General features: G+C 35.3%; 1 protein-coding gene across 1 annotated transcript in view; it reads right to left on the reverse strand.

Moving 5' to 3' along the window:
• Positions 1–15,095, reverse strand: part of nompC (no mechanoreceptor potential C) — a 131,042-nt gene that overhangs the window by 7,712 nt on the left and 108,235 nt on the right. The window contains exons 5-11 of the mRNA XM_088240747.1: positions 11,296–11,388; positions 10,502–10,715; positions 8,406–8,602; positions 7,219–7,317; positions 5,950–6,252; positions 3,321–4,548; positions 650–849 (exon numbers count right to left, since the gene is read on the reverse strand). Coding sequence (XP_088096873.1) covers positions 650–849; positions 3,321–4,548; positions 5,950–6,252; positions 7,219–7,317; positions 8,406–8,602; positions 10,502–10,715; positions 11,296–11,388 — 2,334 coding nt within the window. The remainder of the gene's footprint in view (positions 1–649; positions 850–3,320; positions 4,549–5,949; positions 6,253–7,218; positions 7,318–8,405; positions 8,603–10,501; positions 10,716–11,295; positions 11,389–15,095) is intronic.

The raw sequence follows: 15,095 nt of genomic DNA on the forward strand, positions 1-15,095 counted from the left end.
TAATAGCAATTTTATATTGGGAGTATTTACTAATTGTCTTTATGGACAATGGAAGTAGATTTTACACTTTGACCGAGTAGTAGGCCAATCCTCTATGACCGAAGGTTGTATTAATTTTTTATTGTTTTTGCAGCAACAGGGTGGAGTATCTAGTAACTTTTGTATTTATGAAATGAGTTATGGAAGGTAGAGAAGAATGTTTGTGTGCGTACATCAGTAACGGAGCTTTTAAATAAAGTTGTTTTACAGATGTTACATTAAGATTTACGAATATACCGAGGGAGATAGTTCTGATTGGGACTCTTAAGATAATTTTTATTAAAGCTTTTTGTGCAATTATTATTTGTTTGATCAATGTGTCATTTGCACATCTCCATCCAATTATTCCATATTCCAAAGCTGATTGACTTATTGCGTAATATATTTTTACAAGTTCGTTTAGGCTAATTACATTTCTTATGGTTTTAAAAAAGTTAATTTTTCTATATTGGTTTGGGCATTTGGCTACGCTTAAGTTCGATTCACGATGGGCAAACACTAAATATTTATTCAAAGTGATTTTTCCCAGCGATATTTTTTATGTTACCACAACAACATTTCAAAATATGTATTGCTTATTGCTCGACTTGAGAAAAGTATGAAGGCTTACATTTTCTATAGTTGCCGCTTCAACTTGCACACCAACGGAGTTGAGTAACAGGCGTACAACATTCTCATTTCCAGAGTACGCCGCCAAGTGCAGAGGAGTCATACCCGACTCTGTTCCTAACTCCCCTACTAAGGATGTACCACTCGGAGCCTCAGATTTAACAGTTCCTGGTACATGACCGAGTAGTTCTCGCACCGTATCTGCAATTACGATTGTTTATTGTATTATGTACATAATATGTAAATATCTGTACCTCAGACGCAGACGGATGCAAATCCAAACATCAAATGTTCAAAACAAGCCTAAAGAATCTACTCTCTCTAAGTAATTTCTAATAATTTATAGCATTCATTTGTATTTACAGTTCCCGATCACTGGACCACGCAGTTTTTATCAGGTCATGGTAAATTTAATAAAAAGTTATTTGTTTTTAATATTGTTGACTCCCCTTCGTGCTGCTGCGGATATCCTAACCAATTTTCTGAACACATCCTGTGGTCTTGTCCCTTTCTCCTTCTCTATGATAACCGAATGGAGCTTCTCGCTACTATCCGTGGCCCTGTTATAGGTCCTGTCAGATATACAGATCTGGTGGCTTCCAAAAAGAATTTCAAGGCTTTTAAAAAGTTTTGTAATCATTTCGGCGATTTGATGATGTTCAATCAATTTAATCCCAGACAGTGAAGAATTCACTTCCCTCTCTTCTCAATCCAATGAAGTACATATTATGTACTTCTGGATTACTTTCTTTCAGCACAGAGATGCTAAGGCTACCATATTTTAGAGAGCTCCTTCGGGCAGCTTTTCTCGTTTGGCAACGAGCAAATTTTCCGTGTATGTGGCACCGCCAAGAAGACTTATGTCCTCAGATGCGGTGTGCGGTATGTGGTGGGCAAGCTGTATTTTCAGTATCTTAATACATTGGTTCTTTCATTATCAGGCTTACGTTTCTTCAAAATCAATGGACATGATCATAAACTGAATACGAAAATCGAAATGTCATTTACCCAATTTTGGATTTGCATCCGTCTGCCTCTGAAGTACAGATATATTTGAACTATTTTGCGATTGAAAATGTTTAAAAATAGCTTTACACGATAAAAACTATTGTATTTTGTATGGGTATACATAGAATTATAATATACCTACCAGTGGTGGTATTTTTAATTTCTCTACCCCCTAGAGTTATAATTAACGGTTTTAAATTTTTTGCATTCATTTACATTTTGCATCATATCTGGCTACACTGATGATTAAACGTCAAATAAATACGGACACGTGAAAATGTATACGAAGATTTTTATTTAGAATATTATTGCGACCTTAAACATGACCCAAACCACTTAATTAGGTTGAAGTCACCAAACCGTCTTCGTTGTTTTCCGTTTTTAAAACAGTTTTAAATATCATTTGACGTTAAGTCATCATGTGGCAATTATATAAAGCAAAGTGCCATCGCATTGAAAAAATATAAATTCCCAAATTAATCACTCTCTAGGAGATAGAGAAGATTCAGAGTACCACCCCAGAAGGCGCGTAGAACTAAGATGGCATACATCGTATTGTGGCCAAAAATTACCCCCCCCCCCTCCTGCACGACATCCTGCCTGCGCGGATGCGTAAAGTGGCCTCGTAATGTTGCCAGACCATGAACAATATATTATCATAACATAAATTTAAGATAATTTACCACAGAAAATATTTTACTGACTGGACTATAAAAAAAGGTACTTTTACCAGGCAAACGTAAAAAATCATTAAATAATAATTTAGTAATTAAATAAATTAATACTGTTTAACTTTATACTAAGGCCTTTTAATAGAAAGCCGTGTAAAAAATTCAACTAGCCTGGCAATACTAACAAAATGTTCATCTTGTTTTATTTCGTAATCTGACAAGACGGTAAAATAATAGAATTATTTAATAATATTATTTGTGAATTCGCTAAATGCAATGTAATTCCACCCTATTCCCATTTGATCCCAGTAGTATTTTGAAATTTAAAAACGACACAACGCGGCATTATATAATTTAAATCAGCAGTTGCATACCAAACGACGTCTACAGAGTAACTAATGGCCACAACGTAAAACTACTAATTTATGAGTAGTTTAGTCGGCTTCAGGTTGATGCGCGTACGCGGTTTCTGGACTATTATAATTATATGTGTATATGCATAGTGCATCATATATTTTCTTATAAATATGTTTATCAAATAATAGTTGATACCAGGGTTCGAAGATATGATATTCATATAAATAACAAAATATTCAATATACATATATTTTAATTTAAAAAAAAAGGATTAACTCGCTAAGCCTCTATTTAGAGGCTTGTCAACAGATAGGATAGAGGGGATATGGAAGGAGGTTATGAAAAATACACCACAAGACCAATTGAGAAAAAAAATCTTGGGTTCTCTTCTTGCAACTGGCGGAAATCGAACCCATGACCAGTTTCACAGTTGGCCCTCTAACCAACTGCGCCTGTCTAAATGTACTTTGTACGTAATCGGTGCCTATATCATTTAATACTTTTATACATTCAAGTGTTATTTATATATTTAATTTTGTAAATGGTCTTGAGCTGTGTGTAATAAAAATAATAGAATACTAAATTATACATCCATGTTTTTTAGAATTATTATTAATAAAGCGTCAAAATGTTTACCTGCTTGACCATAATACGCAGCCACGTGTAACGGTGTAAGTCCTAACTTTTTACTAAATATCTTCAGGGAGTTGGAAGTCCTCATAACTTCCAATACTTGACCATGACCATTTTGCGCCGCTAAATGAACAGCTGTAAACCCTGCTTTGTTTTCATCTGTGCAGGATCCTCCAGCGCGAACGAGCGCTTTCACTACATCTGCATGACCTCCTTCAGCTGCCAGTTGAAGTGGAGTAGAATCTGTCATCCTGTTCCGTGCAGTAATAACTCCGTTCTTGTCGAATTTCATCAATTCCTCTATTACCTTTACGCTTCCCTGGACGGCTGCTATATGAGCGCAAGTATTACCATCTTTGCTGGTTGCCATTACTAAGCTGGGATGTTGTTGCAAAAACAGTTGCGCTACTTCAGAGAAATTATTCTGCGCTGCTGCATGGATAGGCTTTTGCCCTTGTTCATCCGTCGCGTCAATATTGGCTCCCAGCTCCAATAGTAGCCGACAAACTTCAATCTGTCCACTCGCTGCAGCCAGATGTAAAGGAGTTTGTTTTTTTAGAGTCAAAATGTCTATTACCGCATTATGATCTCTTATCAGGAATTTGACAAGGTGAGTGAAGCCATTCATTGCTGCGAGATGTAACGCCGTTCTCCCATTTCTCGATTTGGAATTTATAAAAGCTTTGTTAGTAAGAAGCGCGTCACATACTTGTAGATATCCCCTTTCAGCCGCAAGATGTAAAGCAGAGCGACCTTCGATGTCAAATACGTCAACCCTCGCATGATTAGAAAGAAGAGTATTGACTAAAGCCATGTGTCCACGATGACACGCAATAAGCAACGGAGTCCAGCCCACCGAGGTCTGTTTGTTCATTGCCTTGCCGACGTCGGTTGAAGACATATGCTCGAGCATCTCCGTCATGACCTGGTTGTTACCCGCCACAGCGCAATAGTGAAAGGCGGTCTCTTTTGACTGACGAGTCTCTAGCGATACATCCGCCCCAGCCTGCAGAAGGAGCCTGACTACCTCGCGGTCCGCTCCCACTGTTTCTACCTCCTCGTGGGTGATACGGCACGCACAGTGCAAAGCACTCGCTCCATCTTCATTCACTGTATTTACATACGAAGTAGTCGCCTCTGGACCCTGATTTTTCGTCACAAACTCAATCAACTGAAGAACTATATCTGGACGACAGCTTCTGCATGCCAAATGTAGAGGTGTTTCACCAGTCTGGAAGTTTAACTTTTATATTGTATCGTAATATTGATGTGTTGAAAATATGATAAGATAACTTTTTCATTAAAGAATAACAAATTGAAGGCGTTTTTATAAATTTCATAACAAATATTTAACATACATACTTATCACACCTAACACTAAAAAAATCACATTTTTTTCGGAATGACCGAAACGGTGATACCGCTGATTAATTTAAACTAATTGATTTTATAAAATAGTGTTTCTTTTTAAGCACGAACCCCGACTGTCAGTGAGAGTTTCGTTATTATAAAAAATATTACAAGTGACACTGCACAAATGCAACAAATTGAGGAGCGTCATGGACTTCAGAGGTTTGAGGTTCCAGTCCCAGCTCTATCGTAACTTGATTCTCTAAAATGCCATTAAATATACGCCTAGATAAATTAATGAAGAACGACTAATTGAAATTGATCATGTAAAATGTACAATTTATATCAATAATTTAATTAGCAAAATAGTAACATTATCAAAAACTTTCTTCCAAAAATACGAAAAAAATCTGATTTATGAAGTTTATGTAAATTCTAAAATATGTTATAATATGCAACAACTATGGGAAAGAGAAATCTAAAAAAACAAACGTATTACAACGACAGTAAAATAAAATAGGTACTAAAATTGGTATATGACTGGCAAGTGGAAAACCTATAAACTGACAAAAGTTCGGAAGCTATGAAAAACATCTTAACACTAAGTAAAGAACTGTCTAAAAAAACTAAACAATCAAATGTAACTGAATTTTTTCTATTACAATCTCTGAAATTTATTTACAAATTAGCCACTGATGTAATGAGGAAGTTCAGTGAGTATTTTTTGTTTTTTAACACATTTCTTGGTGGAACTGCATTTTTAATTATAATAATAAAAATACGTATACAGTTTTATTCCACTTTTATTTATAAATTTTTACCAGTGACCGACAGACGTCAGAATGGTCTGAAGTCACGACGAAACCCGGTCACTGGTAAACATTTATAAATAAAAGTGCAATAAAACTATATGCGTATTTTTATTATTTGTCAATAGACTATCAAATTAAGCTTAAAATTGAAAAAATAAATCAATTATCTATCATATTCTCATCGCTATAATTTTTTTAATGTTTTGTGATTTTGAAAACTTTTTGCCCGTGACGTCACTAGTTCTCATCGGTGAGTTGTCCTGACATTTAAAAGTAGAACCCCATAGCATAAACGTTGATAAAAATGGGTTCCTGAAAATAGGAAATCTATCACAACACACACCAAGGCTATATTGATTGGTATATTGATAAGAACTTCGCCGTACAAATAAATGCTCTAATTTTGACACCGCACTGAAATTCCTCAATGGTCACACTAGCAAGTCGCGAGAGTTTGAAAGGCGTTGTACTTTAGATTTGTATAGAGGGTCTCCGCCGTCCTCCATGAGAAGCAGCAGGGTCGGAAGGTTCCCGTGGAAGGCCGCCACGTGGACAGGGGTCTGGCCGTCCTCCGTCACCAGGTTGGCCCCGGCGCCCGACTTGAGCAGCATGAGGGCGCAGCGGTCCCCGCCGGGCACGCGCGCCGCGATGTGCAGCGGCGTGTCGCGCAGCTTGCCGCCGCGGATGTGCACGTCCGCCCCGAACCCGAGGAGGGTCTCCACCACGGCGGGCTTGCACGACTCGGTAGCTATGTGCAGCGCTGTGTGATTATCCTGAAAAACATGGGCTCTTTTCACTTTTTTAATGATTATTTTTAAAAAGAAAAATTACGATGGTAACAATGTCTAGTGGTTGCATTTTATAACTGCAGTAGGGTGATAATGTTAATAAAACTACGCCGTTGGCCGTAGCCTCACCAATAAAAACATTTTTTACATAGCTGTCATGATTATCTAAAATCAACAGCACTTGATTATCTTTAGTGGCTCCTGAAAACTTTATGTGTATGTAATATTTGGTCACTGGGGAGGAATTGAGCACGCCCCAGTCATGCTACAATTTAACGTCTCAATCCTCCTACCAAGCGCTAAATACAAATAAATTATCACAAGCTGTCACCTTAAAATATGAGGTTGAAAACCGTTGTACATCACGCTTAATTAATGTAAATATATGAAATCCATTAATATCATATGTATTTCATGAAAAGTATTTCTTTAAAAAGATTACTTGAACATGAAAATAGAAAATTGGGAAAAAACATGCTTAGTGTGTGATCAGCAGAAAACAAACTGGATACACCGAAACGCTATTAAAAATGTAATTTAATTAATAATTGTAATGTCATTCATAGAAGTTATATAGCGCAAATGTATGGATTTTAAAATTCAAAGACTCATTCCTCCTGTGCCCCATTCCTTCACAGCTACCCTATACATTGCCAAAATAAGTTTTGGCAAAACGATTACTGACTATAAAAGCGATATTTTATGTTGTTTATTAATTAAAGTTAAAAAATCAAATCGAGAGAAAAAATTATTGTTTTTTCTGAAATTACTGAGTGAAATCCTGAAATATGGTAAAAAACGAATCGAAGGCGATAACCGTTATCGATAATCGGTTCCTACCTAAATAAATAGGATAAAAATTTACCTGTTTTTTGGAAGTAAAAATGAAATCAAGACCGAACCAATTACGATATTTTAGATTGTTTTAATAGTGTAATATTGACGACTTACGTTGGTAGTGACATCAACCTTCTCCCCTTTCTGAAGTAAAGTGTTGATAATGCCCACGTGACCATACCGCGCTGCTGTGTGAATACTTCTCGCTCCTCCCTGGAACAGTACCATTATAAATGTAACGATAGAATATTAAGAAAACGAGATATCAATCTTTTCCATCACATCAACAAGCAAACCAGATGAGTTGCTAACACTCCAAATACACAACTACCAAAATAAATCAAGCTGCGACTGTCCTACTATAGCACATTCGAAAGATGAGAGCTTCAGATGGGACACTCATACTATTAACGTGGCTAAAAAACTCATGAAGATAATGTATTTCTCCAAGACCATTAGAAACACCGAAAGAAAAAGTGAAATGAAAAAAATATGCTATGCACTTTGCTAATCTCATTTAGAATATGGGCTAATGGACCGGGATTCGCTGTAGCTACACACCTTAAACGAATTACTAAAGTACAAAAATGCATTATAAAAGATATTCTCAAGACACCAATAAGAACCTTATCTATGATCATACAATTTTAAAGTTTTTAATCCGCATGAGATATGCGTAATGTATGTTAAAATTATAAGTAATTATTAGTAACTCTGTAGTAATTTCCAATTGAAATTAACAGTTTTGAATTTTATCAAAGATCGTAACTTACAAGAACTGTACCCAAATGTATGGATAGCGTTGCTAGTTGGGAAAGGAGTTTTTCTAAGCTTAAACTGATAAAAACTTATCTACGATCGACAATATCTCAAATCTAGATTGACAAACTTAGCATCTTTGTCAATCGAAAACGAAATTGCGAAAAACATAACAAATATTTAAATAAAATAGATCGTTGATAGAAAGGTTAGATTTTTTTTTATTAGTATTTTTTAAATAAATGGTTATTTCATTATAAACCTTGCCTTTTTTCGTATGGGTTTAAAGGGGTGGAAGATAGGGGGCGCCGTAGAGATCCCGCCCTAGGCGCTGGTAGAGCTAAAACCGGCCCTGCCTGTTATGGTTTTATAGGTTTCGGCATTGGCAAACTTTGGCCGACTTCGTCCAAAAGAGCGCCTTCAGTGGCACATTTGAGTTAGGCTAAAACTACACAGTTTTCCCAGCCATACTCAAAAAGAGTATCTAGGCAGTACTTGATATAATGAAGTATAAATGTATTTTTATTTAAAGTTCTACCCACTTTATTTGGCATGTGGAGGTACACTCCTTTCTTGAACAGCATCATGGCGCAGTCTGCGTGGCCATTGAGGGAGGCTATGTGCATCAGGGTACTACCGTCCTTTGTTCTCTCGAAGATGCTGGCTTTAAATTTGTCTGCCAACAATTCGATGATTGCCGCGTGACCATTCTCCGCTGCCAAATGCATCGGTGTTCGATCTGAGAGCAAAAAAATGTAAATTCACGTCATATATAAAACAGAACAAGCGTAAAATTTCAACTCCTAAACGTGATGCAATAATGAGCAAAATAATTTATAGCTCTACCACCTAGTACCATTGTATTTCGTGGCCGCCAAAAGCATGGCCTATGATCCATTTCACACTTATCGTCCAAATCCACACGACACGGTAAAATTAAGGTAGATTGACATGTATTATACTCGTATTCTCGGATATTATCCATGGGTTTATCATAATCATAATCCGTAGCTATAAAGTAGTTGGAATCGTCGCGCGTCGTGGAAAACATTGTTATATTTTATAGTTTATTTTGTCATCCAGTACCAGAAATTGAAGAACATTCAGATTATATTAAAGGTAGGTGTTCCATGTTCCTATCCTTTCTCAAATATTTCCAAATCACAAAACTGAGCCGTAGCAGTGTAATGTATTGTATTTGTTTCGATATTTTAATTCCTAGTTATACTTTAATTAATAAACAATAAAATACAAAAATAATTTCAAAAACAAAGCAGTGGTGCATCATTGTCTTGTCTCGACCCTCTCGTCAAGTGTCAAAAGTCTGTTCTTAGAGTAATAAATAAAAAAAACATATCACTATCCTTCAGAGCAACTCTTTAAGGAATTTAATGTTTTAGACGTTAGACAATTTATTTATTTATTTATTTACATACATAATTTTATTGTACATTATTTAAGACATAAGTCCCAACTCCATGGGACTAGAAGTCCTGTGTTGAGATGGGACGAGCAATTAGTTACACAGACACATGAGTATATCACCACAAATATAGGATAAGAAACATAAAGACCGAGATCTTTTAGCTTAATGGCTCCTAGAATTTATAATAAGGTTTAAGATATTTTATTCACCCAACACGATGTAATTACAATACAAAATAATAAAATAACCCAGTGGCTTATTAAGTTAGGAAGAAAAGAATCTGAAAGCTTATTAAACTACATTGAAAGGTAAGAAATATTGATATTAATACTATCCACGACAATTTAAACACTATACAACAAAGACAAGAATGATAAAATTTATATATATTTATATATATATATATGTATGTATGTCGGCCTCGTGGTGTAATGGTCAGAGCGTTTACCTACCACGAGAGAGGTCTCGGGTGAGATTCCCGACATGGTTGATATGAAATATTTATTTAAAGGGTGTTTTCTCACCAGAATATTTCATAGTACCGGACTAGTACCTGAAGCGTAAAACTGATCATTTTACCTTAATGTAACAAAGATGGTCAAGATATGCTGCAATTGGTAAACCAATGCAGTGCCCTATGCACCATTAGGTACGGAAAGAGTGTGATGTGTATGTAAGGGTGTGATGTGTATGTAAGGGTGTGATGTGTATGTAAGGGTGTGATGTGTATGTAAGGGTGTGATGTGTATGTAAGGGTGTGTTATGATGATGATGATGTGTATGTAGGGGTGTGTATGTGTATGTAGGGGTGTGTATGTGTATGTGTATGTGTATGTATGTATGTATGTATGTATGTATGTATGTATGTATGTATGTATGTGTATGTGAGTATATTTATGTATATATGCATGTATATGTGTGTGTGTATGAATGTTTATAAGGGTGCACACGTGTGTTTATGTATATGGAGATATGTAAACGTATATGTTAGTCTGTCTTAGCACGGGTCTTCTCCTACTAGGCATTACTTTATAATATATATATAAAAAAAAATATTGTTATAAAATCCAGACGTTTTCAGATGACACTCTATCTACCTGTATGGCTGTTTGTTATTATAGCTGCGGCTATGGCCGTAACTAAAGCCATAGCCGTAGGTAGCTATCCATAACTGTGTCTGTAGTCGTAGCCGTAGTAATAATTATACTTTACCTTGGTGGTCTGTGATGGCGGCAGAAGCTCGGACTCCGTAGAAGTATTTGACGAGGATCTCGTCCCCTTCGGCCGACGCGATGTGCAGGGGTGTCTGTCCTTCCCCGTTCTGGGCGTCCACAGAACTCCCGTAGTCCACCAAGATGCGGACCATGTCAACGTCCCTCCTCCTGGCAGCAAGGTGCAGAGCGCAGTCGCCATTAGACGTGGTAGCCTAAATCATAATACAATGTTTAAATGTAGCATTTTGAGATACCGATGTCTTCCTTATTGTTTTGTTTTCGATCAATTATGGATAATTTATTATCTTGACATTTATATTTCATAAGAAGTTTACTGTCGTATGATGATAACATGTGTCCTAAATGTTTTATTTCCTCTACAGAAAGCACATTTAAAACAAAATTGTATAATATTTTGACACGAGCAACATTTTTTTATCATAAATCAAAAACATTCAAAATAGTGAAAATAATTCTTGGTGGAAGTTAATTGACATTGACAGAATCAAAATTTTGATGAATCACCGGTTGACACTTTGATCCACTTTCATAGCTCTCACGATGTTTATTGCTCTTTGTACAACCAAACTTTGCAAACAAAATAGCTTTATTGGAGACGGAGTGATGTGAGAAAGTCAATTTCGTATCGAAAGTTACACCAGGTCTTAAATATAATACATTTGTTTAATTGCTATATTATTAGAAATGTTTTCTAATATTGGGGGACGATAATCAACGATGATACTCAGGTGTGTAATATACACAGGATGTACGCTGAAGTTTGAGACTCACCTTGAGCTGCTCGGAGGTCTGCGCCGACAGCAGTTCTCTGCACATGGACTGGTTTCCAGCCTCCACAGCCAGCAGGAGAGGAATCTTCCCTCTCTGTAAACCCAACACATCATCCATTAGCTTCCTCCACGGGATCAACTCCTTCAGCCTAGCCTTTCTCTTGTTTAGCTCCAAGTAGCTGATCTCGTTGTTCTTGTATATCGCGTCGCTCTTGAGTATGTCGGACAGAGATTGCGGTTCCCGTTCGTAATCCTCTAAAGCTTTTGCGAGCATAAAGTACTCGTCTGGGGAAATGGATCGAGAGTTATTATCTCCGTAGTGATCTCCGGAGTGATTCGACATTACGCTCAGCTATCACGTCTGAAATTATCCTATGTATTTAATATGTTGCGAGATTTGTGTGTGCGGTGAGTGTAAAATAGCACCAGAACCCTAAAATGGCGTTTTCGACTCGATGGCTTCTCTCAGGTCGAAATCCTATTAAAGTCGTGTGTAATCGTGTGGACATTAGTCCACCTTGTGGTCAGCGTGTTTGCCCTGAGGCCTCAGCTTTAATTCCCGGTGAGTTGGAAGAGAATTATCGTTTTAATATTTGTTTTTTATAAAGAGTAAAACTAATTATTTTACCTATTACATAATATGAGAATAAATAAATAATTATGATTGAGATGTGTGTATATGTGTGTGTTAAATATTCAGTAAAATTTTCGGTACATGGAAGTTAGATATAAAAAACGTTTTCTTACGCGAGGTAAAGATTAGAGCATTTAATTGTACGGCGAAGTTTCTCGAAAATTTATGAAAAAGTTTATAAAAAAAGTACGTCATAAGTTCTTACTAATCAATCAATATAAACTACAGCGTCAAATAGATTTACGGTTTCTGGGAAGCCAACTTACCGCCAGGACAACTCATCGACGACAACTAGTGACGTCATGGGCGGAGTAATTTTAAAATTACAAAGCTTAAAAAAATCATAGCGATGATAATACGATACATAAAAATGAATAATTATTTTTTGCTTAGTTCGATAGTCTATTAACAAGTATTTTTTTGATTGTGTCTTCTTTTAACATGACCAGACGTGAGATTTTTAATATCCTCATCTTTCGCTACCATTCACTCTCGCCATATACACAGTTTTCCTACTCATTCATTCGTTCCATATGACTATACATCAGTAGCTTAATCACAAATAACTACTTAAACATGCTAAACATTTGAGCGATCACAATGAACAATAATGAACATTTTTAATTTTGTTGCAAGAGAGAGGGAAAACATTTTTGAGAAGGGAATATGAGAGTCTAGGCGTTTACAGGTAAAGATAAGATTGTTTTGTAAATAATAATGGATTGTTTAGATTAAGTGTTATCATATAATATATATTCATTAATGCTAATCTGTTGAGGCTTCCATTAGCCTGTTTAATGGTTTAAAAAAATAACATTTTTATTTTTAAGTTTTTTTTACTGGGTATATTAATTAATTGAAATAATTTACAATATTTGTGTACATCATATCATATCTATATTCTTACAAGATATTATATTAAAGCTCTCCGGGCGTATTATGTGAATTAAATAAAAAAATAAATATACATTTACAGGACTTATAATGATACATAATATAACTAGCGGACCCGACAGAAGTTGACCTGCCCGAACTTTGGCTTGCCTACTATTACCTTAGAAAAAAGACTTTTCATTGATAAGTACGTACCTAAGTACTTGCTTATGTTTGAATTCCAGAACTGAAAATTATTGGTATGCAAATATATAATGCTTTTTGCAAATGTCAAACTCAGCTCTTCTTACAAACAGGGGTGCACTTTAATCATGAATGCTATTTTCAAAAATGTATTGAATGTCAGTTAATATTATGTAAGTATTACCAATAATCCAGTAAAAATAAATAAATGGGAAGAAATTATAAGGAATGTAAGGAAAGAATCTGATTGGGATCCATAAAAAGCGAATGTTGTTTGTAAAAATTCAAAAACAAACTTTTTTTTAACAAAAAAAAACAACTTCCTTCCATTTTTTTGTATTTGCATTCTCGTCGAATGCAACCCTGGTGGGTCAATAAAAAAAAGATTTATGCTTCTGGCTTTTTGATTACAGATTCGATTGAAAATTGTAATATCTACGAACATTTCGCTGAAAACAGCACGTAAATCGGTTTAGCCGTTTAGGTGGAGTCCAGTGACATCACACGTACAGAAGAATTATATATATATAAAGATGATATAAATAAAATAGCTATAGTATGGCGAGTAATGTACCGGCCTAATTTTTCAATATTAATTATGTATGTATAACTGTATGTTTTCTGAATAAAAAAATAATTAAAAAAAACTCAAAACCTTAAATTATTTTAAAAGTACAATTCTCGGTAGCGACCCCAAAAACTTTTTTTTTTCATCCGAAATTTTTATGAAAGTATTTTTTTTATATCCGAGAACAAAATAAGAGATGCTCCGGGTAGATTTTAAATATTCGTTTTTAAGGGCCACCCTACAATACATTTGTTTTTTTTCAGGTAAAGATACTCTGATTCAACATGCATAACTCTGGCGTATACCCACACATTTATCTAAGAGGTGGAATGATATAAATCTAATGTTTATATTTATTCGTTTTAAGCGGACGAACGAGATTAATAAATAATAATTATTGAAAGTTTTAAAATTACTTTTATGCACATTAAAATATTATTTAGTTCGTTCATTTTCGTTGCCGTAAATTAGAATTTCAACAAAATACGAGGAAAGTTCTGCCAAAGTTATAGTTTCCATGGGAGGAGTTGGATTGTTTGGCTTCTAAGTACGTCATATTTACGTTAAACTCATTTAATTTTAAAATCGCATCTATAAATCTTAATACGATTGAGATTTTAATCCGATTCAAAAGGATTGTTTTACAAACCACACAATTTACTAGTTGTATGGGAATAAGTATTCTTCTTTTTTCTTCTTCAGCCTTATTATTTATTTATTAGTTAACGGACATTGTCCATGTATACAATTTATAAGGTTTAAATATTACACTAAAAGAATAGTTAAAAACAATAAAAAAAATAAAAGAAGCATTGACAAACATAAGGGACATCGAGACAAGATCTGGACTATTTATTTAGTGCTCGTTTGAATCGTTGTAAACTTAAACCAAAAAAGTCCAGATCTTGTCTTGAGTTAACAATACGACAAAGACGGGTCATTGGAGAATTAAGGCCATAATTTGTTCTATGCTGATCGATGAACAGTACTTCATTGTTTCTCAACCTACGAGTCGGAATATTGATTTTTACTTGTCCCAGTAATGATGGAACATCGATTATATCATTTAGTATGCCGAACATATATATGGAGTCAATATTAGTTCTACGTTTTTGTAGACTAGAAATATTTAACATTGACTCTATTTCAGCATAAGAATAATTATCTCTCTCTAGTCCAAGCATCCACGCTGCTTTTCGAAGCAAGAGATGTTGGACCAATTCAATAAGATTTATGCGATTGACATAGAATGGAGACCAGACCACGGAGGCATATTCTAAAAGAGGGCGTCCTCACTGACGAATGCCTATAGAAGAGCACAAGACCATTCCAGGTGGAGGGAGACTGTTTACAGACGAGCCATGCCTAGAGTCAGGCGTAATCACCATCCTCAGACATTAGGCACAAATTGAGATTATTGTTGTATTTAAAACATATTAATTGTATATATGGAAAATGTCCGTTAATAAATAAATAAATAAATAAAGGCCTCTTCCAAACATCTCCATTCCTTCCTAACGCC

The sequence above is a fragment of the Micrasema longulum genome, unplaced genomic scaffold, assembly GCF_059751315.1.
Source record: "Micrasema longulum isolate JH-2025_06_02 unplaced genomic scaffold, ASM5975131v1 h1tg002578l, whole genome shotgun sequence".
In the NCBI taxonomy this organism is placed as follows: domain Eukaryota; kingdom Metazoa; phylum Arthropoda; class Insecta; order Trichoptera; family Brachycentridae; genus Micrasema; species Micrasema longulum.